This window comes from Felis catus, chromosome E3 (genome assembly GCF_018350175.1).
Source record: "Felis catus isolate Fca126 chromosome E3, F.catus_Fca126_mat1.0, whole genome shotgun sequence".
Lineage (NCBI taxonomy): Eukaryota > Metazoa > Chordata > Mammalia > Carnivora > Felidae > Felis > Felis catus.
Genome location: NC_058383.1, coordinates 17,487,890 through 17,510,794, shown reverse-complemented (window position 1 = coordinate 17,510,794; position 22,905 = coordinate 17,487,890). Strand labels below are relative to the sequence as shown.

Here is a 22,905-nt window from a genome sequence, read left to right as displayed (position 1 = left end):
CCCCCTCCACTAGCAAGACAAGGCGTGGGACTACATTTCCCGGCAGGTCGTTCAGAAAGAGGTGGTGGGGAAAGGAAGGCGGAGACTCTCGCTTTACGTAGGCTGGCAATTTGGCGTGTCCGCCGTGATGCACATTTCAACAGCCCACGTCCTTTCTCTGGAGAGCTAAGGAAGGGACTACGTCCCCCAGCAGGCACTGCCGCAGAGAGCGAGTGATAGGCAGCCATCATTACTGTAGTCAATTTTTCCCGTTTCCACAGGGAGCAGCCTTAGTGCGCGGACTACAAAACCCAGGTCGCCGTCTCCCCTTCCCTCCAGCCCGCATCTTTCTCGATTGTCCCCGCCCCTTTCCCCTTCCATTGTCTCGACCAAAGATAATGGAGCGGAGCTGGGAAGACTGCAACTCCCGTCAGGCTCTGCGCCACAGGGAGGGGGGGGGGGGGGGGGATTTCGATATTACAGGCAGGCGAGGAGCCCAAGGTGGCAGAATGAGGCGACGGGGAGAGGCCAGGTAGCCTGCCATCTTTATGGTAGTCTCCTTATTCTCGCGGTTCCGCCATTCTCAAGGCACACTAGAGGACTAAAAAACTACTACTCCCATCGCACCTCATAAGACCGACTGCTAGTCAGGTGTACGCCCCTCTTCCGCCATCTTGTTTGTAGTCCTCATTCCTTTTCACCTTTCCATTGTTCCTGACGAGTAGAAATGGCAGCGGGAAGGCAGCAGATGGACTGCGACTCCCGTCAGGTACCACACACGCGGAGGGTTGTGGACCGGAGGGCGTGTGAGTGCCTGGGAAGGAGGTCGGGTCGGGGGAGAAGGCCATCTTGTTTGTAGTCATCGTTCCCGCTCCTTCTCTATCCTCTGCAACGGGGAGCCTCGGGGCAACCGGACTATAACTCCCGGCATCCTCGGCTCCCGGCTTGGCACGCCCTCCGCCATCTTGCTTGTAGTCCCCGCTGGCCCCAGCGTCCCATTGTTCCCACGGTATCACCGGCGTCCGCAGGACTACGATTTCCGTCGTGCCCTGCGCGTGTTCGCCCTGGAAAGTGGAGGTGGTGGGGAAAGGAGGGGGCAGGGGGCGGGGTTCCTCTGGGAGAAGGAGGGAGTAAAGAGGAGGAGGAGGAGGAGGGAAGGAGGAGGGAGGGGTGGGGGAAGAGAGGAGGAAGGAGGAAGGAGCTCTGGAGGGATGAGAGAGGCGGCCAGGGCCCCGGGCCGAAGCAGCGCGGGGCTGGGGGACCAGGGGGGCTGAGGCACCCCAATTGCCCCCTCCCCCTTTCCCTGCCCCCTTCCATCCTTTCCTTCCACCTTCCAGCTTAAGGAAGGGGATTTATTCAAATTTTATTTAAACCCCTATCTCCGGAGGGTCGCGCGCTGGGGGGAGGGGGCGAGGGCGGGGGCGCGCGCAGGCTGGGGGGGCGGGGCCGAAGCAGCTTCCTTCACCCCCCTCCGCTCGCCCCGTAGCCCTAGGGCAGGGGGCCGCAGTCTAGGGGCGGGCCCAGGGGAGGGGGGCAGGTTACAGGGACCCCCCCCTCCCCGGGAACCGGCGGTGGGCGGGGCTTGAACCCCGGAAACGGTGGGGGGGCCCAGGCCTGGTCCTGGACCCCTGGGCAGTGGGAGCCGGGAAGGGGCCAGTTAAAGGGCCGGGGGCACTGTGGAGAGGTGGGGTGGGGGGAGGGGAGCTGTGACTCAGACCCCGGACTGAGTGGGGCCCGGGCAGAAGCTGAGCACCCTGCGCCCGAGGAGCCCCCGTTGGCCTGGGGGGGCTGAGGGACTGAGCCCCCCAGAGCAGGACCTCCCCCTGGAAGGGCCGCGCCGCAGCCCGTGGGAGGGCCTCGCCCCTGGCGCCCCCCATCTCCACTCGCCGCCGTCCCGGCCTCCGCCGGAGGGAGGGGCCGAGCGCCCTCGGGGGGCCGTGGACCCCGGCGTTCTGAGCGTTCCGCGCCCCGCGCCGCCCGGCCCCCCCGCCGCCGATGGCCGCCGACCCGCCGGGAGCTGCCGAGAAGGGAGAGATGGCTCCCGGGACACGTGTGAGGTGGGTTCATGCGGCTCCTCCTCACCCCCAGACCTGGGCAGCTCCCACTCCCATTCATCCTCAGCCCGGCCTCTCTCTGCCTTCCCCGCCCCCAGCCTCGCCCTCTCTTTGCTCCAAACTCCTCATCTCCAGCCCTCCTTCCTGTTACCTCTCAACCCTGGGGAACTGGCCTTCCTTCCTAGACCCTGCTTCCCCTTGCAGACCCCCATCCCTGCCTGCAGTCGCCGCCCTCCAGGCCCCTCCCCTGGAGCACTGGAGGGCCCCTTCCCCCCATGGATGGGTCTGGAAGTCCCTGGAAAGGGGGAAGCTGGGGTAAGACTCTGGCCATGAAGAGACCCTCCAGGCCTGCTGAGTCTGTATGGGATCTTGGAGGATCTGGTTTCCATGGGAAGGGGAGCCCAAGGGATTCTAGACAATTAGGAATGGAAAGCAGCCTGGGAAGCTTGGGGGTTGGGGGGGAAGACATGTAGGACTGAGCCCATCCTGAGTTCTGTGGAGATGTCAGGGTGGATTCTAGAATGCCAGGGAATCTGGGAAATTGCCCAGATTGACATGAGAGATCCAAGAGGAGGGTGTCTTGGGGCAGAGGGAGCTCTGTGGGGAGCAGAGGAGTTGAGATGTTGGACTGAGGAAGAGCTCTGAAGCAGCATTGGGGGGAGGGGTGTCTCAGAGCCCTGGGCAGCAGAGTGAATCTTTAGGGATGGGGGAGGGAAGCATCCCATTGGATGTGTTGACAATGTATAGGTTTTGGAGGAAGAGAGATTGGGTGGTAGTTGTGTGTGAGAGAGAGAGAAAGGAGGGAGGAAGAAAGGTCTGGAGCTTCTACCCAGGAATCTGTGGGTATTTTGGAGGTAAGTCTGGGAAATTTTAGGTTGGAGAATGCATGGGGTGTATTACATTTGGGTAAAAGAGGAAGAGTTGGGGCCTCTCTAAGGTAACTCCACAGAAAAGGAGCCCCTGGCTTTCTAGGGAGCTTTGGTGTGGGGATGTCCGTGCAGAGGCCCTAGTCCCTTCCTCATCTCCGGGCTAGGCAAGAGGACACTGAGGAAGTGTTAGAGGAAAGAGGAGTGAGGTCAGGAAGCCAGTTCTCAGACTCCCAGAGGAGCCAGGTGAGCTGCTTTGGAGAGAGAGGCCTTGAGTGGAGGGAGTGTTGTTCCCCCCCCACCCCCCACCCACCTCCCCTGCAGGAGGGATGACCTCCTTGTCTCTCCCTGGGTAAGAGGGCAAGCTCTGGTTGCCTAGGAAAGAGGGGATCTGCGAGAGTTTCTCAGGCCAGGGCCTCAGTGGGCTCACCTGACCTGCCACCATTTACCCATAGCCCTCGGCGTTGCTGACGCCCCCAATGTCGTCGAGCAGCCGGGGGCCGGGGGCCGGAGCGCGCCGACGCCGAACCCGCTGCCGCCGCTGCCGGGCCTGTGTGCGAACTGAGTGCGGGGACTGCCACTTCTGCCGAGACATGAAGAAGTTCGGGGGGCCCGGGCGCATGAAGCAGTCGTGCCTGCTCCGGCAGTGCACTGCCGTGAGTTCTGACCCCACCTCATCAAACACCCTTGGGGCTTTGGGTACCCTTCCCCAGCTGGCCCAAGGGCCTTTCTGGGGGTGGCTTCCTGGCATGTACTGTAGAGTTGCTATTTATTCATGAATTTTTTCACTATTTTGTTTAAATGTCCACCAGGCCCAGTTTCGCTCCAAGCTGGGGGCAATGTTAGGGAACCTAGGAGAATCTAACCTAGTGCCTGCTTTCATGCTTTTCCCAGCTTCAGAAGCACAGACCCATAGAGAGCTCACCCTGTCTTGGTCTTGTACCCCTCCCTGGAGGGATTTGTGTACAGAGGCCCACTTCCAGAGCCAGCCCTGGTGAATAGGTCTTAGCCTTCTTTGGCTTCTTCCTCACCTGCCAGAGTGGTCTTGAAGTTGAGGCAGGCTTACCCTTTGCTTGACCTTGAACAAACACTTTGAACCTCAAGGTGTCTTTTCTGTGAAACATTTTCTTTGCCAAGTGTAAAGATTAAACAGTGGCATGGTTGTGAGTGTTCCTGCTACTGGGCCCAGCACACAGTAGGTATCTGGAGAATGTGAGTCTTTTCCTTTAAGCTTCCTGGGGCTCCAGAATGTGGCCCTTCTCCAGCAGCCTTAAGGAGCCAGCTGCATCCTGCGCCCCCTCCTGGAGGACCACCACCTCCTTTTCCTTCCAGCCACTTTTTGCTGCTTCTTTACCCCACAGCACTCCCTTCTCTCCCTTTGTACCCAAACCGTTGCCTCGCTTTCCTGTTTCTCCTTTCCCGACCTACTTTTTCCTTGGGCCTGTCTCCCGACCTTCAGCGTCCCTCAGATGACTACGTGTTACCACTGCCCTTCCCAAAGTCAAGTTGTCTCAGGGCTGCTCTCTTTCTCATGGTACTTTTTAGTGTTCCCAGGAGTCTTGCCAAAACCTGGTTCATTCTAGGCTCCAGAGCAACCCTTGGGCTGCCCATTGAGCAAACTCAGAATCATCCCAAGCTGTTGCCACGTCCTCTGCAGCTCTCTCTCGGTAGTATTGTCATATTTCCCATGGTTTCTCTTCTTCGGCAAAGCCAGCTACAATTTTCAGGGTCACACACACAGACCCTGACTCCAGCTGCAACATTTCCAACAGCGATAACAACTATGTATCCGGTGCCTCTCATGCATTATCTCATTCTTCCAATAGTCCCACAGAAGAAAAATGCTTAGCACCATTTTACAGATGGAGAAACAAAGACATAGGGAGGTTAAGTCACTTGTTCAAGGTTACACTGCCAAAAAGGAACAAATTCAGGATTTGATCTCTTGGCCCGTGGGTTCTGAATTTCATCCAGCATTGGCCAGGCTCCCCAGACGGGAGGGTCTCTCCCCTGTTGCTTGCTTTCAGGGTCCCTAACACCCTCTCTTCCCCAACAGCCCGTGCTCCCACACACAGCTGTGTGCCTCTTATGTGGGGAGGCTGGGAAGGAGGACACAGTGGAGGGAGAGGAAGAGAAATTTGGTTTGAGCCTCATGGAGTGTACAATCTGCAATGAGATCGTCCACCCTGGCTGCCTGAAGGTGATGGCCCTGGGGGCCCTGGAGTCTGAAGGTGATGGCCCTGGGGAATGCTGCCTCTGGGTTTACTGGCACCCTACATCCACTCCCTGCCCTCTGCCTACAGATGGGGAAGGCTGAGGGTGTCATCAATGCGGAGATCCCTAACTGCTGGGAGTGCCCTCGATGCACCCAGGAAGGCCGGACCAGCAAGGTAAGGATAGGGGCTGGGCTGGGTGCTGGACTCTGGGTAGGCAGTGGGTCGGAGAGCTGGATAGAACCTCACCCTCAGCTTCCATCTCCCCAGGATTCAGGTGAGGGACCAGGCCGCCGCAGGGCTGACAACGGCGAGGAGGGCGCCAGCCTGGGGAGTGGATGGAAGCTGACGGAGGAGCCGCCGCTTCCACCACCCCCACCCAGGCGCAAGGGCCCCCTACCTGCTGGGCCCCCCCCAGAGGACGTGCCTGGGCCCCCCAAAAGAAAGGAGAGGGAGGCAGGGAATGAGCCCCCCACCCCAAGGAAAAAGGTGAGCCAGGGAGCATGCTCACTAGGTCTAGCACAAAGGATTCTGGGAGCAGTAGTCTTGTTCCTTGTTGGGGAGGGTGGGCCTGGGACGCTGTGCTCTGTGGGTTCCCCAAGGGGTTTTTGGGAGATGTAGTTCAGGAGGTATTGGGAGGAGGATGGAGCATGCTCAGTGGGGAAGAGAGGTACAGGTGAGGTGCAACTTGTACTGGGCAGGGAAGCTTTGGGAGCTCAGGGTGCTTCAGGTAGGAGGGAGAGAGCCTGCTCAATTTAGCTGCTACAGAGGAAGAAGGAGGGGCTGGGAAGGGCCTGAGGGGGAAGAAAGAGAAGATGAGAGCATGCTCAGTGAGCCAAGAGACTGTTGGGGAGGTGAGCATGCTCAGAGTTCTTCCTGAGATGGGGGCTTCTGGGATTTGTAGTTTAAGAAGAGAGCATGGATCTTAGCTTTGTGGACAATGAGGGGCTAATGGGGTCTTTCCCTTTCCCCATATTTCCCTCTTACTCTGGTAGGTGAAAGGAGGCCGAGAGAGGCACCTGAAGAAGGTGGGTGGAGATGCCTGCCTCCTCCGAGGATCGGACCCAGGCGGCCCCGGCCTTCTGCCCCCCAGGGTTCTGAATCCAAGCCAGGCTTTCTCGTCCTGCCACCCTGGGCTCCCTCCCGAGAACTGGGAGGTGTGCCGGGGACCTCCTCCCTCCCCCTCCCACCTTTCCTTGCCCCACCCTCCACCCTGGAGACAGAGATCTGTCCCTTCCTGCTCACCTTGTCTGCCCCTGCCCCATTTGGCCACAATGGGCATCTGGACCCCTGGGAAGAGTGGAGGGGGAGAGGTGGGTTGGGGCCAGGCTTCCGAACTTTCCAAGAACCCTTGGGGTGTCATCTGATCCATTTGCATCATCTTTCCACATCTTAAAGGGAAAAAGAACTGAGTTCAGATCCCTGCCCACTGACTCCCTGTGTGGTCTTGGCAACTTGTCAGCTGTTCTGAACCTTGGTTTCCTCATGTGTGAAGGAGATGATACTGCCTACCCTACCCACCTATCTCACAGAACTGTTTACATCTAATGAAAGTAAATGAGTTTTGTGAACTGTGAAATGTACCTAGGGTTGTGGAAAAGGAGGCCCAGAAAGGTTAAAAGACTTGCCCAGGGTCACACAGCAAGGCTGAACTTCAGGTGTCACTTTGCCCTGACACACAAATGCAAGGGTCTGCCTGATTGTGTTCAAATCCTGCTTTTGCCATTTGTCATTTTATAATCTGGGCTAGTCACTTAGTCTCTCAGAGCGTCCGTCTCCTCATGTCTAAGAAGAGTGGCCCAGGTTGCCATTCCATGCAAGCACTGTGAGAGTATGTTGAGTTAGCGTGAGATGCTCTGTCACTCTCACATCCTTGAACAGATACTTGGAATCATCTAGTCCAGCATTCTGTGTTGCAGGTGATGAGCCAGGGGTTTCCAAAGGCCACAGAGAGTTCGATAGCCAGGCTGATACACAAAACTACATCTCTAATTGTTCTCCATATTTCACTGCGTTTGGAAACTCATAAGCTGTTGAAACCCATAGGGCTTTTAATTCTTTGAATCAATGCCTTCATGTGACAGATAAGGAGACCAAGGTCCAGAGGGACATGGTGTGGCTGAGGCTTCACATCGTTCGGGGGCATAGCCACGACTGGAACTCGGGACTGTCTCTTGGGCTGCTCATCCCCTGCTGACTCCTCAGGGGCAGGGAGGTGGGACAGTGCACCCCAGGCCCTAGAACAGCCTCCCCCTATCTCCTTGCAGAAACCAAAGCCGCCTTTGGCCTCTGCTGAGGGCCCGGCAGTGCCGTCCCCATCGCCACAGAGGGAGAAGCTAGAACGTTTCAAGCGCATGTGCCAGCTGCTGGAGCGGGTGCCTGACACCTCCTCGTCCTCCTCAGACTCAGATTCTGACTCCGACTCTTCAGGCACATCGCTGAGTGAGGATGAGGCCCCTGGCGAGGCCCGGAATGGGCGACGGCCAGCCCGGGGCAGCTCGGGCGAGAAGGAGAACCGCGGGGGGCGGCGGGCTGTGCGCCCTGGCAGTGGGGGGCCCCTCCTCAGCTGGCCCCTGGGCCCCGCCCCACCGCCCCGGCCCCCACAGCTGGAGAGGCACGTGGTACGGCCCCCACCTCGAAGCCCTGAGCCCGACACGCTGCCTTTGGCTGCTGGATCCGACCACCCCCTGCCCCGTGCCGCCTGGCTTCGTGTCTTCCAGCACCTCGGGCCCCGAGAGCTGTGCATTTGCATGCGAGTCTGCCGGACTTGGAGCCGCTGGTGAGTGACCTGGACAGGCCTGGGTTCTCACTTGCTTTGTGACCTGCAACAGCAGGTTGTGATCTCTTTGGCTCCTGGTCTGTAATCTGTGCACATTTTAGTCTGATACTTTTGTATTTGCTGTATGCAGGCTGCTTTCCATTTGTGAGCTCGTTGAACTCTCATAACAACTTTGTGAGGTGGGTACTATTATTCCCTTTTATAGATGAAGCTGAGGTCAAGGTCATGGAGGGGACATAGTAGAGCTAGGAATTTGAACCCAGGCCCTGTGGCTCCAGAATCTTTTCTTTTAATAACTATCATTTACGAATGTTCAGTATGTGCTAAGCATAGTGCTGACTGCTGGACATGCGTCACCTGACTTGTTTTTCACGCAGTCTTTTTTCTGAGGACAGTCTCATTATAGGTCCTATTTACAAAGAAGAAAGGTCTTTGCTGAGGTGGCCCCTGCCCTCTCAGAGGCAGCCATTCTTTTTTTTTTTTTTTTTAATTTTTTTTTTTAACATTTATTTATTTTTGAGACAGAGAGAGACAGAGCATGAATGGGGGAGGGGCAGAGAGAGAAGGAGACACAGAATCGGAAGGAGGCTCCAGGTTCTGAGCCATCAGCCCAGAGCCTGACGCGGGGCTCGAACTCACAGACCGCGAGATCGTGACCTGGCTGAAGTCGGACGCTTAACCGACTGCGCCACCCAGGCACCCCAGAGGCAGCCATTCTTGAGGCCCCTGGCTCCCTTGGTAATTTCTTTCTGCCCCGTAGCCACCACCAGCTTTGCCTATCCTCCCCTCATCTCCCCACTGCTTTCTCAACCTTGTTTGTTCAGAAATGTCGGTCATCCTCCCAAGCCCCTGGTCTTCCTCTTTGATCCTGCCCCTGACAAAATCCTCCCCCAACCCCATCAAACTCCCACCGTACTCTGTTCCCTCTACAGAGCACATAGAGGTCTTTTGCCTGCTGATCAGTTTTCACTCAATGATTCATTTTCATGTTCATGTCCCTTGTTGGCATGGTACTTTGTCTGTTTTATCTGTATGTCCCCACCATGGGACAAGGGCAGTATAGGTGCCCGAGAAATAATTCATTAAATGAGAACATTCAGGCTCTTTCCCAGGCACTTACTGTAGACCAGGCATTGTTTTGGGCACTTGGCAAATTGTTGGCTGACTTGTTCCTCGTAATAGCAGCCCTGTGAAGGAATGAGGGACACCTGAAGTCACAGCGCAAGTTCGTGGCTGAACTCAAACTTCAGTCCTTTTCCTTTAGACTCTGGGGCATTAGTTCATGCCTCTGGTCCCTGTGGAGGCTGTAGAGCTAAGAAGATGGGAGTACAGGCTCTGGAAGCAAATTGCCTATGGTTGCATCGTATTCTTTCTCTGATAAGCTGATGCTGCTGGGCTTAATTTAGAAGTTAAGTTTCTTAACTTCTCTGTGCCACAGTTTTTTTTTTCATCTGTGAAGACAGGAGAACCAAAGCATTTACTTCGTAGTGCCTTTGTACACTAATATACTTAAAGAATTGAGGATGCTACCTAGGAAATAGAAACTACTCCATGCCTTAACTGTAATGGTTATTATTCACTCAGTTGCAAATATTGACTGGAAGCACAGACTTTATATCCTCAGAACACAGGTCTGTGCCCTTGAAGAGTTCCCAGTCAACCCGCAACATAGAAGCAAATAGAGCAATTACTGGGGATCATCACCCCAGCTTGTGTAGTGATTGAGGAAATGTTTGCTGAGGCCTCCTCAAAGCCAACTCTGTGCTGGGCACGTGGGGTCCAGAATTGAAGAGGACTTGATTTCTGCCTCAAGGAGAGACTTGCGACCGGAAGTGGATGAAGCAGAGAGGCTGGACTGCACAGTGATTTCTAGCTGGGGTCCTGGAGTCTGGCCTTCGTGGGTGTCATCCACTGGGACTTCTGCACTTCTGGATGTATGGCCAGGGGTGGATAGCGATACCTTTCATGGCCTGTTTTCTCATCTTTAGTCTAGGGTTCATACTCTTACCTTGTGGGGATTAAATGAAGTGGTCCTTGCAAAGCACTTAGCACACTACCTGAAAGGCACTAAACACTATATAAAATGGTGGCTTTTGATAAGGTCGAAGGTAGGGCGGAGCAGAGGTACAGTGGGACCAGTCAGGAGGCTCGGTCAGGCCCGGGCACAGAAGTAGGGGCAGGAGGGGTAGAGAGGAGGGACTTGGAAGACGGCTGTGCTCACCACTATACCACCAGTGCTGGCAAGAGAGGAGGCACTTGGGCTGAGAACTTTTTAAGAAGCAGAATGGCTTGCACTCAGTGACTAAATGGCTATGAGAGCAGCAGGGTGACTCTTAGCTGAGTTTCTGGCCCACAAGTTTCTGGGTGGGCAACAGTGCCATTCCCTAAGCTCAGGAATACCAGAGGAGGAGCAGGTTCCAAGGAAAGCAAAGTGCTCAGCTCTGACATAATTTGGCCCAAAACTTCTGTGGTCCAGTCAGGAGCTAGCAAGACAGCAGATGGATGTACAGGTCTGATGTTTGAGAGAAAGATCCAAGTTTGGAAGTTTTCATCCTATAGGTGGCAGCTTCCAGAAAGAGGACAGAAGACGGAATGTTAGTATTTGTGAATTAGACAAAGAGCAGCCAGAGACATGGAGGAGATGGTGGTGGTATCCTGAAGAAGAGAGATTGAGGAAGGAGTAAATGATAAAGTGTAGGATGTTGGCGAGAGGTGGTAAGAGACCGAGAACCAGAAATGGCAATTGGATTTGCTATGAGAGGCCTTGGTATCCTTGGCTGTGCTACAAAGAGTTAGGGGGACCAAAGCCAGGTCGCATGGAATCAAAGATGTCAGCTCCAAGGGAAGGACTTAATCTGTTTGCTTCTGTGTCCCTAGTTTCTAATATGGTATCTGGCATACAGTAGGTTCTAAGACAGTACTTGTTTTTTTGCTTTTTTTTTTAATGTTTATTTTTGAGAGAGACAGAGCGTGAGTGGGGGAGGGACAGAGAGAGAGGGAGACACAGAATCCAAAGCAGGCTCCAGGCTCTGAGCTGAGAGCCTGATGCGGGGCTCAAACCCGTGAACCGCAAGATCATGACCTGAGCTGAAATCAAGAGTAGCATGCTTAAACGACTCGGCTACCCAGGCGCCCCTAAGATAGTACTTGTTGAATGGGTGAATGAATGAATGGAAGTGAGGAAATCAGGATAGTGTGTGGAAAGAAGTAGTGAGGGTGGAGCTAGAGAGGAATTTGTAGGTGGGAGAGCAGGAAGTTGTAGGCTTTCCTGTCTGGTGGCTTTTATCTTTTGGCACTGGGAGGCGAAGTCAGTGTACCAAGAGCGAGGGGAGGGGGCAGCCAGAGGAAGTATGGTGGAGTTGTTGAGTCACAGGGAAGAGGGTTGGAACTTTGGAGGACATGGGCAGAGAGGGTGGCAAGGAAGGGACTAGAACACAGGGTCAGGACCAGTTGGGGGCTGGGAATAAAGGCCTGGAGATGGGTGGGTAGGAGGACAGTGGTGGCATCAGGGAGTCCAGATTGCTGAGAGGGAAGAACCAGTTTGGGCTGGTAAATCTGCATCCCCAAAGGGCCTCTGCAAGACAGAGGTTTAGAACTAGAATTTCAGATTTGGGAGGTGGGCTTAATGGGGTGCTGACTCAGTCAGGGTGGCCGGGGTCTAGGAAGAAGTGAACGGGTTAGGGAACTCACACATCAAGCCCTGACACCCCTAGATGAGCGTATGTGGTGCCTCTTAAGAGTTCTTCTTGCCTCTCACCTTAGGCGTCCTTCCCCAGCTTAGAAAGAACATATCCATGGCTCCCTGCTGCCCTCACAACAGACTCCCACAATTCTGTTGGACGTTTGGACATGTACAGTACCTCACCGACGGCACGAAGTATTTCCCACACTTCCCCCGTACGGTCTGCCTTCATCTTTGCAGCAAACCTTTGAAGTACCGCCTTTACTCTCTTATGGTTTGGAGAATGGAGGCCCAGAGAGGGTGACTCAAAGCATGGAGCTGGCAGAGCTGGGATTCAAATTCCTATCGAGCTCACACACTTTACCTCTAGGCTCTCGTGGGCATGACAGTCCAGCCTGGCATTCCAGCCTGCCTTGACACGGTGGGCCTCCCCTGGGCCTCCTCTGAGGTCTTCCCCCGGCCTCTAAACCAGTCACAGCTCAGGCTCTCAATCCAGACCAGCTTGGTTTAAAGCCTGGCTTTGCTGCCACTTGGTAACTCTGGGATCTTGAACAAGTTTCTTAATCTCTTTGCCTTAACTCTTAAAAAGGAGATGATAATAACAATATTTACCTCCTAGGGCTGTTGTTGTGAGGTTAAATGCCTTATCTATAGACAAGTACCTGGCACACAGTAAACTCTCAGTAAACACTAGTTGTTAGTACCATAGGCATCATCCTCACCTTCCTCATTATGGTGAGCTGATGAATTGCCCTTTGTTCCTGCTGCCTGAGTTTCTCAGAGTGCTCTGTTTTCTCTCTGTGTCCTAGGCCTGGACACTGGTTCTTCCCCATCTGGAACATAACACCCACTTTCCTCCCCTCACTAGAATAACTGCTGTCTTCTTAAAGTCTCAAATCAGGCTGTCTCCCTGGGAGGCTCCTTGTCCAGTCCTCTCATTGACCCTTATTATATCCTTTGCTGCTTCAGTTACCATGGACTGGCCGTGTTTCCCCCATTTTCTGATAGCCCAGTGGAGGCTGGGCGCTTAGGATCAGTAGGGCAATCGGTGATTCTTGGCTGCCGTTCTTAGGTTTAAACCCAGTGTCCTGGTCATTCAAGAGTAAAGGGACCAGTTAGTTCAATCCCAGAAAAGTCCTGGGAGACTTCCTGGGAGAGGAGGCACTGGAGCTGTGTGTTGAAAGCTCTGGGTTGGTTGGCATTTCTGGCAGAAGCACAACACGTACCAATCTATGTTGGCTCCAGGCAGCATTGTATGTCAATAGGCAGGCAGGTCGTTTGGCCTGGCTATCGTGAAGTGGGATACGGAAACAACTGGGGGGCCCATGTGTGCCTCCAGGGAGAAGGGTTCCCTTCTAGCTGTGGAAGATCCAGGAGGGCTTCAAGATGATAGTGGCAGTTGAGCTGAGATTCAAGACTGGGTTGGAGTGGGCAGGATTTCACTGAGTAGAAAAAGAAAAAGGGCAGGACCTAGGGGCAGAAGCTGCGTTGAGGATAGGTTGGGTTTTTTTCCTTTTCTGTTTTATAATCGGAGAGATTTGCAAATGTTTATTGGTTGAGTGGAAGGAACCAGGAGAAGTAGAGGCTAGAATGCCAGAAGAGGGGGGGAAGTGGTAGGAAGCAGCAGGCGGGAGTGGAGTTGTTTGGATTGAAGCCTTCAGTGTCTGTGCCCCCAGTATTCCCTAAAATGTCATACAGGGCGCTGGCAGTTTCAAGTGGCACAAAAGCATGGCTTAATCCTTCTGTTAGTTTTGAAAAGGAAGTCTCTCCATTGGGTGCTATTGTGTCTTTAACACTTCTCAATACTTATCTCCCTGTTTAACAAAAATAGTCTTCAGGTGGTAGCTTAAAGCCACAGCAACACCTGCCTAGAACTTAATAGCCCTGGTCTGTTTTTATTGTACATGTTTCTAAGGTTAACATATGTATATGAAATAATACTGCCTTTAAGTGCGAAGTGGGGATCAATTTAAAGATAAATCCATGTTCTGCACAGAAGGGGATAGCAAATAACCGGAATTGGGAACCACTGCCCCAGCTCAGGGCTTCTTGCAGGGAAAGCCCTTCAGTATGAGGGGTGGGAGGCAGGGAAGACACAGCCTCCTGGGCCCTTCCCACGCCTGCTGCTTCTGACACAGTCCATCTAGCCCAGTGAGAATTTCCTGACATGCCTCTGAAAACTGGAAGAGAGTTTTCTAACTAAGTCTCAAGGAACTTTAGTGTGCCACAAAGTGTTTATAGGTGACCTGGGGAGAACACCGGAAGGGTTCCTGGTAAAATAAGTTTGGGAAGCCCTTCTCTGGTTTTGCTGCATGTTGGACTAGTCAAGGCTCTCAGAAATGCTGGGATCAGGAATTCAAATTCAAATCAGGATTTGAAACTGAATCCTGGGCCCTACCAGGCCTTCCATAAACACTGATTAAGTGAATAAATGAAAAGCTGAGATGAAATGTGTTGTGGGGGAGGGCCCGGTGGAAGCTTCAGGGAATTCACACTGGCTTTGCACCATTCCTTCATTCAACAAATGTGCAACAGATCACCTGGGTGCACCTGGCACAGTGCTGGGTACTGGCCCTACCAAAGGAGAAAAGCCAGACCTGCCCTTGTAGAGCCTCCATTCTAGTTGAAGAGACACAATGATCAAAGAGAACAGGGTTGTAGGTCAAGCCTCAGGCAGTTGGCCATCAGAATGGGGCAGATGTGGCTCAAAGGCAGAGATTAATAAAGGATATGGGAAATTCCCATGAGTCATCATAACTTAGCCAGGGAGAACTCCAGAAGTCCAAGGTGGGGTGGGGGTGGAGGTGGGTAAGGGCTGCTGACAGATCCCTATGGTGTTACATTAAATACACCATGTAGGGTGTTTGTGTCTTTGCTAAAATGCTTTATAAGCTGTAATGCCTAAAAACATACAGAAGCACTGTGGGGCTGAGTTTGGATCATTATCCTCATTTTATAAAGGGAGCATCTGAGGCTCAGGGAGAGGAATGGACTTGCTTGGGGTCTCACATCCAGTAGGTGATGAAATAGAACCCCAAACCCAGTGCTCTTGTCCTGAGGAGGGGAGCTTCCTGCCACCCCCTGCTGTCTTTGTGGGCCAGCCAGGACAGAGCTGTCTGTGGTGGACCCTTAAGTAGGGAGTTTTGTGGGCTCCCTGAGAGCTGAGAGCTCTGTCTCCCTCTTGTGGCTTATAGGTGCTATGACAAGCGTCTGTGGCCTCGAATGGACCTGAGCCGGCGAAAGTCACTGACCCCGCCCATGCTCAGTGGTGTGGTTCGTCGCCAGCCCCGAGCCCTGGACCTCAGCTGGACAGGTGTCTCCAAGAAGCAGCTCATGTGGCTTCTGAACCGACTGCAAGGTAGGGTTGGATGGCAAGGTAGGACAGAGTGAAGAGGGAGACGGTCCTGGGATGGAGCATCAGCTTCCTGACCTTCCCTCCAACCCCCCAGGCCTGCAGGAGCTGGTGCTCTCTGGCTGCTCCTGGCTCTCCGTCTCTGCCCTGGGCTCAGCCCCACTGCCGGCCCTGCGGCTCCTGGACCTTCGCTGGATTGAGGATGTTAAAGACTCCCAGCTGCGTGAGCTGCTGCTGCCTCCACCAGACACCAAACCAGGTGTGGCCCCTGTTGGCTCATTTGCAGAAGGGGTTGGGCAAGGGGAGGGAGTGGGTATGAGGCCTCCAAGGTCTCTTCCAACTCATGCTGGATGTTAAAAGATTTGAAGAAAGGACAAGCATAAGTTTGATTAGAAGGCCTTACTTGGCCATTGTTCACCTGCTGTGCGTTCCACCGTGTGATAGGAGCTGTAAGGGAACAGGGATGAAGAGGAAGTAGCCCCTGCCCTCTAGAGGGGAGATGGTTATGTGATGAAACACGGTATAAAACAGGAGGATGATGTAAGAATTCTGGAAGAAGCCAGGGGCATGGCTGATGGCAGATATGAGTGAAGTCACTGGGTGTGGTGGGCACTATTGGAGAGCCTCCAAAGGGAGCAGCGGCAATTGCCAGGGAAGAATGCAGGCCCAAAGAGCCAGAAATGGATTTTTCTATGAGATATCCATGATTTTATTTTATTTTTTAAATGTCTGTTTACTTGGGGGGGAGGACAGAGGGAGAGGGAGAATCCCAAGCAGGCTGTTAGCAGGGAGCCTGACTTGGGGCTTGAACCCACAAACCGTGATATCATGACCTGATATCATGATGATATCATGATGACCTGAACTGAAATCAAGAGTTGGGCACTTAACTGATTGAGCCATCCAGGTGCCCTGAAATATCCTTGATTTTAAATGATGGCAGTTAATTTAACATTCTTTTGCTTATTTTATATATTTTTAAATGTTTATTTTTGAGAGAGAGAGAGAGAAAGAGTGTGTGTGTGTGAGCAGGGGAGGGGCAGAGGGGAACAGAGGATGTGAAGCGGGTTGTGTGCTGACAGCCGTTGGCCCAATGCAGGGCTCAAATTCACAAACTCTGAGATCATGAGCTGAGGTGAAGTCCGATGCTCAGTCAACTGAGCCACCTAAAAGAATGTCCCTAACATTCTTTTAAAATTCATGTGTGGACCAGTAAATATATGGCTGAGCAGTAGATTTGGCCCTTATGCCCCCTTGCCCTGTAATAAAAGGATAAGGGTTTTCCTGAGAGGATGGAGCAGAAAGAGGGAGCCAAATGACTTGGAAGGTTGCATAGGGCTGGTGGTATCATCTGAGTCAGGCCAGGTACCTGCCAGGTAAAGTCAGCTTTTGTTATTGAACACATACTCTGGCCCTGGCCCTGTGTAGGGCCCTGGAGATCTCAAACTGAGTTGGTCCCATTCCCTACGCTGGTGGAACCCTAGTAATGCAGAAGAGAGAGAATCAGAAATGGAAAGTTATGGTGTGATAATGGTAGTGGCTATGGTCAGGGCAGGGGTGGGGAGCAGTGAGAGAATTCCTCCCTGAGTTGGTGCTATTTGAACTGGGTCCTGAAAGGGACAGGGTTGTCCCAGGGAGTGTGAAGCAGGAATAAACAGTTTCTTAGGGCATGAGGCCCATACTGACAGAGGGGGGTGCTGGGAGCTGAGGCTGGTCAGATGAACAGAGGCTGGTCACAACAGAGGTGTGGGTTAGGAGCACTGAGGCCCGGAGCTTCCTTGTCTAGCCAGGAGATGTGATGCTAACAACAGCTTCTCTGGCCCCCGCTAGTCTGTTCTCCACACTGATGCCAGGGGAACAATCCAGAAGGGCAAATCTGTCCATGTCTGCCCTGTGCTCTAAATTATTTCTCATAGCCCCTTGGTACTCTCTGGATAAAGACTAATACTTTGTCGCTAAGGCATGGCATGGTCTGGCTCCCACTGACACAATACTATCCCTGCATTTCAGCCCCTCCAGCCCCAGGACCTTTGCCCAGTCTTCTTTGTCTAGAATGCTGTATCCTCCTTTGTCTAATTAACACCTAGTCATCCTTCAGGCTTCAGCATAAGTGCCACTTCCTCCTGGAAGCCCTCCAAGATCTGTGCCACCCCCCACCCCGCCCCGCACTGTGCACTAAGATCAGAGTTCCTTTAGAGCTTTGAGAGCAGAGGGGCCCTGGGTGGCTCAGTTGGTTGGGCATCTGACTTTGGCTCAGGTCATGTTTTCATGGCTTGTGAGTTTGAGCTCCGCATCAGGCTCTTGCTGACAACTCAGAGCCTGAGCCTGCTTTGGATTCTGTGTCTCCCTCCCTTCCCCCGCGCTCGCTCGCTCTCTCTCTCTCTCTCTGTCTCTCTCAAAAATAAATAAACATTAAAAAAAAAAAATTTAGAGCTTTGAGAGCATCCACTCCCAGCTATCATTACATAGTTGTGAAGTGATTTGATGAAAACCCATTTCTTCTCTTAAGCTCCAGGAGGGCAGGGGCTGTGCTCACTCTAGCCCTTTGCTTTCACAGCTCACTTTTCAGCACCTTTCTCCCCACCCCATTCCCCTTCACAGCAGTCTTGGAAGGGGGTAGACAAACATCTAGAAGTCTCTTACTATCTGGACAAGCCACCAGAGGCCCAGAGGGACTGAGTGACTACTGCAAGGCACACAGGCAGAGTTAGCCCAGAGAAATTCCCTGTTGCCCACTCTTACCAGCATTAGACTGAATCAGGAAAGTGGGGGTGAGGGTGGGCATTGGGAACTGTTTAGTCCATGAAGTGAGAAAGTGCTGTTTGGCTGGCACACTGACCCCAGCTCCTCCTGCCTGAACTACCTGAGGAGCTTCCAAGGATGAACCTTCCAGGTCCTTAAGACCTGTTACACCCACCTTTCTTTCTTTCTTTTTTTTTTTTTATAAATTTTTTCTTTTTGACATTTATTTATTATTGAGAGACAGAGAGACACAGAGCATGAGCAGGGAAGGGGCAGAGAGAGGGGGAGACACAGAATCCAAAGCAGGCTCCAGGCTCTGAGCTGTCAGCACAGAGCCCGACGCAGGGCTCGAACTCACAAACTGCGAGATCATGACCTGAGCTGAAGTCGGACGCTTAACCGACTAAGCCACCCAGGCGCCTCTACACCCACCTTTCTTATCTTGGCTCCCTGGCTCTGTGCAGCATTCCTGAAGCAAAATTTCAAGTTCTTCTATTTCCTTGCTTTCGTCCCACTGTTCTCTGCCTGGCGTGTTCTTCTCTCACTTCTCTGCATGTTTAAATCCTTGAAAGCCCAGCTGAAATGCTGCCACCTCAGTGAAATCCTTGTAGATGCCTACTTCCCCTGCAGAAGCCAGGAGTGACCTCTCTTTCCTCTGCTTCCTCCTAATGGCTTTTAGCTGTGGCCCGAGATTGAAGGCATCTGTAGGTGTATCCCCTTTCTAGGCTCTCTACTCCTTAAAGGAAAAAACGAGGTAGAATCCAGTTTGCCAAGTCGAGTGTCCACAAAGGTGGCCTGGCAGAAGGGTTGGGCTTGGTGAATGACTTTAGGGAATAGCATCTTGCAACCCAGCTCCCAGCTAATCATTTTCAGGTGAAAAAGATAGCCCAGTGGTGCCAGATCTTATAATTTTTGAAGGAAAAGCTCTATCTAAATTTCTTTATGGAAATGTCCTTTTTGTAGCATTAGTCATTAATTTAAGAAAATTTTTAGCACTGGGGCACCTGGGTGGCTCAGTCGTTTAAGCATCCTACTCTTGATTTCAGCTTAGGTCATGATCTCGCAGTTTGTGTGTTCAAACCCTGCATTGGGCTCTGTGCTGACCATGCAGAGCCTGCTTGGGATTCTCTCTCCCCCTCTCTTTGCTCCTCCCCTGCTCTTGCTCGCTCAAAATAAATAAACTTAAAAGAAAAAGAAGAAAATGTTTAGCACTGTGCAGACTCCATAAAACACTTGTGAAGGCGAGTTTCATAAGTTTGCGACATCTGATTTAGTTTATCTGTGGGCTAGGCCGGTGCCTGGGAGGCAGATAGTGTTGTGGTATGTGGTCTGTTGTCCTACTCTGTTACTTCAGAGTCATGTGACTTCCGACAGATTGCTTAATGATTTTAACCTCAAAGTTCTCATCTGTAAGCAGGAGTGATAGTCACAGTCTCCCACAGCTGTGGTTCTTACAGTGCAGTCCAGACCAGCAGCATCAACACTACTAGAAAACTTGTTAGAAAAATAAACTCTAGGGGTGCCTGGGTGGCTCAGTCGGTTAAGTGTCTGATTTCGGCTCAGGCGGTGATCTCACTGTTCATGAGTTTCAGCCCTGCATCGGGCTCTCTGCTGTCAGCACAGAGCCCACTTCAGATCCTCTGTCCCCTTCTCTCTCTCTGCCCCTCCTCCACTCACGCTCTCTCTCTCAAAAATAAAAACATTTAATAATAATAATAAAATAGAGGGGCGCCTGGGTGGCTCAGTCGGTTAAGCGTCCGACTTCGGCTCAGGTCACGATCTCGCGGTTTGTGAGTTCCAGCCCCACGTCGGGCTCTGTGCTGATGGCTCGGAGCCTGGAGCCTGCTTCCGATTCTGTGTCTCCCTCTCTCTCTTCCCCTCCCCTGCTCACACTCTGTCTCTCTCTCTCCTTCAAAAATAAATAAACATTAAAAAAAATTTTTTTTTTAAATAAAAATAAAAATAATAATAATAATAATAAAATAGAAACTCTGAGGCCCTACTATCTAAATTCTGGTGGCAGGCCAGCAACCATTCTAGGCAGCCCTCCAGGGGACGCAGAAGAGTCACTGGCCTTGGGGCAGGCTGCCACTTAGCCCACCTTAGCTGGTGCCTGGCCCACACTGAGTGCTCAATTAATGATGGCTAGTGTACCCTAGGCACTTAGTTTAAAAAGCAAAAAAAAGTAATGCAGGAATGTGGTAGATACAATAAAAGAAAAGCAAGCCACATGCTTTGGGTGTAGAGATGAGGGGCATGAGTTCTTCTACCCTGGAGATGAAGAAGAGGCCTCTAAGCTCAGACCTAAAAGCCTGGGACACCAGCCAGGCATAGGATTGAACTTCGGTGTCCACAGGCAGAGTCTCAGAGCAGGGTCACCTATGGAATTTGGCCCAGGTGTTTGGGAGCACAGGCGTGGAGTTAGGAACTGAGACAGGGATGAGACCTAATAGGAACTGGAATGTTGTAACCAAGGAGGTGCCTTCAGGGTTTTTGGTAGAGGAGCCTGTATTTGAGAACAGCTCTCTTTGGATGTGAGGAAGGAGAGGAGAGACTGGACTGGGTGAGGAGGCTGTGGCAGGAGTTCAGGCAGGAGTGGTGTTACCCCAGAGGGGTGTCTGGGGAATGGAGAAAAAGGGATTCAGCTGATGATGTTACTAATGGAAGGAGAGGGAAGTAGGAGGGGAGCCTGGGATGGCAGTTCCATTGGGGATGGCATTTGTTGGATGAGTGAATATATATTGAGCACCTATGTCCCAATTGTTAGGGACAGAGCAAGAACAAGACACAAACTCTTGCCTTGGTGGAACTTACATTCTAGTGGGAGGAGAGAAAAAAAGATGTCACATGTTAGAAAAGGGGAAAAAATAATGCAGGGAAAGGGGAGGAGTATGTGGAATGTTACCGAGTCAAATGGAGTAATCATGGAGGGTCTCACTAGGGAGGTGATGTGAGCAGTGAACAGATTAGATGAGGTCAGGTTGTGTGGGTGTTTGGGAGAAGAGCAGGTGGTGCAGGTGGAGGCTCTCTTATCTCGGAAGCAGTTTACGGATCGGTGAGGAATAGGTTTGGAGACACAGGTAGGCTAGATGCCTAGGTTTGGGCACAGGAGCGGCCAGGAGTGCTGATCTCTCACCTGCCTGCCCAGGGCAAACAGAGAGCCGTGGGCGGCTGCAGGGAGTAGCAGAGCTGCGCCTGGCGGGCCTGGAGCTGACAGATGCCTCCCTGCGGCTCCTCCTGCGCCACGCACCCCAGCTGAGCGCCCTGGACCTGAGCCACTGCGCCCACGTCGGAGATCCCAGTGTCCACCTACTCACAGCCCCCACTTCCCCACTCCGGGAGACCCTGGTGCACCTCAATCTTGCTGGTAAGCAATCTGTCCATCCTGCTAGTGTGTTTGTCCCCGAGACCGGTGGCCACCCACTACTCACCTTCCTAGTCTCAGTTACCTCTACCCCACCCCTAGGTTGCCACCGCCTCACGGACCACTGCCTCCCGCTGTTCCGCCGCTGCCCGCGCCTCCGCCGCCTAGACCTGCGCTCCTGCCGCCAGCTCTCACCTGAAGCTTGTGCCCGGCTGGCAGCCGCTGGGCCCCCTGGCCCCTTCCGCTGCCCAGAGGAGAAGCTACTTCTCAAGGACAGCTAGTTGGGTGCCCCCCCACCCTCCCCCAGGACTCATCAGGAGCCTGGACCTCGGGCCTTCATTTTATCCCTGCCAGGAGGCCAGGTTACCCACCTCATGACTTGGGATTCCTGCCCAGGGACTCGAGCCAGCCTCCCCCCCTTTCTGCCCCCTGCACTGATATCTCTGGGGGTCTCTCCTTCCCATCCCCTCTCCCTTCCACCTGCTTCATTGTCCATCCCCTGGGGGGAGTGGGTCAGAGGTACTGGGGGTTGCTGAGCCAAAGGGATGGTGGGAGGGGGGTAAGGTGCAAGTTTGAGGGAGGGAAATCGGGGAAAGGGTATCTGCACACAGGATACTGGGAGCCAGGGGGCTGGGGGAGGTGGAGGATGGGCTGGGGGAGGGGGGACAGAAAGCAGACCACCAAGGGTTCAGGGAACAAAGACCAGATACTTGGAGTTGGGGGGTGGGGGGGGCCAAAAAGGGAAACCAGAGGAGTAATTGGGGATCCACATGTCAGAGGTGGGGGGGAATCGGGGAAACAGGGGAAAGCCAGGGCTGAGCGAGGGGTGGGGGCAAAGAGCAGGTGTGGGGGCAGTAGTACCCCCTCAGGGGGTCACACCCCTCTCCTAACTCCCTCCCCAGATTTCAGTTCCTTCCCCCACAAGCCCTGACTCCTTGAACGTCACTGACAATGGCAGCTATTGCGAGGAGTGGGGGCCCGCGGGGTTCAGCGCGGCCCAGGGGAGTGGTGAGGGGTACCCCAGCCCCCTGCCTGCCTCCCCACACAATACTTGAACATTCATCTGTACTGAAGTGTTACTTGAACCGGGGGAACCTCGGACCTGGGGGAGCCAGAGTGAGGGGACTGATCCGCTTGGACTGAGACTGAGACTGGACCAGTGGGCACCCTGCTTGGACTGCGCCACCCCCAGGCTCTCATGCTTTACTGTATTGAGCAGCTCCACCCTCCTGACCGGGGGTGGGGGAGGGGGTGGGGTGCCAGCCCAATGATGGGAAAGATGGGACTCCTCCAGCCTGGCTCTTCCCTCTCTTTCATCGTCATGGAAACTTGTATCCCATTTGCCCAGGGAACTGCCACTCCTGGTTGCCATGGAAATAGCAGCCAATGGACACCTCCCAAAGCCAGTGCTAAGGCTGGAAATGGCCCCTCTTAGTTGCCATGGGAACTTAGTAACAGACTCTTGGCCCTCCCCTGCCCCCCTCCAGGATGGGGGCGGGGTTTGAGGAGGCAGGGGGAGGAGTTGGGGCCAGGTCCCGCCCCTCAGCCCCGGCCTCCCGGGGCAGCCGGGTTGTACCATGTAGGGGAGGGGGGATCTATCCACATACCTCAGGTAACAGGGAGGTGCGAGGGTGGGGGGAGGGACTGGGCGGACCAAAGGCCGGAGGGGAGGGGGTTCTGGGTATGGCGAAAGGCTTGATAATGGGACCGCTTGGGGAGGGGGAGGAGGCAGCCCGGCGGGGGCAAATGGGGGTCCCAGCCGGGCTGGGCCCCTGGGCCCCGGGTCTGTACAATACGGTTTGCTATAAAACTCAAAATCTTCCAGCCAGTGCTGCTGCGTTCGTGTGTGTCTCTTCGGCGTTGGGGTGGGGGGG

The 22,905-nt window shown here is 53.6% G+C and overlaps 1 protein-coding gene across 7 annotated transcripts; it reads left to right on the top strand.

The window, feature by feature from the left end:
- The first annotated feature begins 453 nt into the window (after positions 1–453).
- On the top strand, positions 454–22,859 carry FBXL19 (F-box and leucine rich repeat protein 19). Of its 7 annotated transcripts, none has more exons than XM_045048035.1 (11): positions 454–748; positions 3,355–3,555; positions 4,956–5,099; positions 5,203–5,289; positions 5,368–5,601; positions 6,108–6,140; positions 7,380–7,891; positions 14,768–14,931; positions 15,023–15,184; positions 20,816–21,034; positions 21,134–22,859. In XM_045048035.1, the coding sequence occupies exons 1-11, from the start codon at positions 707–709 to the stop codon at positions 21,310–21,312; spliced, it is 1,977 nt and encodes a 658-aa protein (XP_044903970.1). In that variant the 5' UTR covers positions 454–706; the 3' UTR covers positions 21,313–22,859. The 7 variants fall into 7 exon arrangements, with proteins under 7 accessions (XP_044903970.1, XP_044903967.1, XP_044903971.1 ...); XM_045048032.1 differs by having other exon boundaries at positions 6,108–6,269; XM_045048036.1 differs by having other exon boundaries at positions 456–748; positions 5,383–5,601.
- Positions 22,860–22,905: the final 46 nt, after the last annotated feature.

Bases quoted from the DNA above. Each gene is read 5' to 3' on its own strand.
- FBXL19 (XM_045048032.1), top strand. From the start codon at position 707: ATGGCAGCGGGAAGGCAGCAGATGGACTGCGACTCCCGTCAG. The intron at 5,100-5,202 runs GTGATGGCCCTG...CTCTGCCTACAG, and splicing joins TCCACCCTGGCTGCCTGAAG to ATGGGGAAGGCTGAGGGTGT. The intron at 7,892-14,767 runs GTGAGTGACCTG...TGTGGCTTATAG, and splicing joins TGCCGGACTTGGAGCCGCTG to GTGCTATGACAAGCGTCTGT.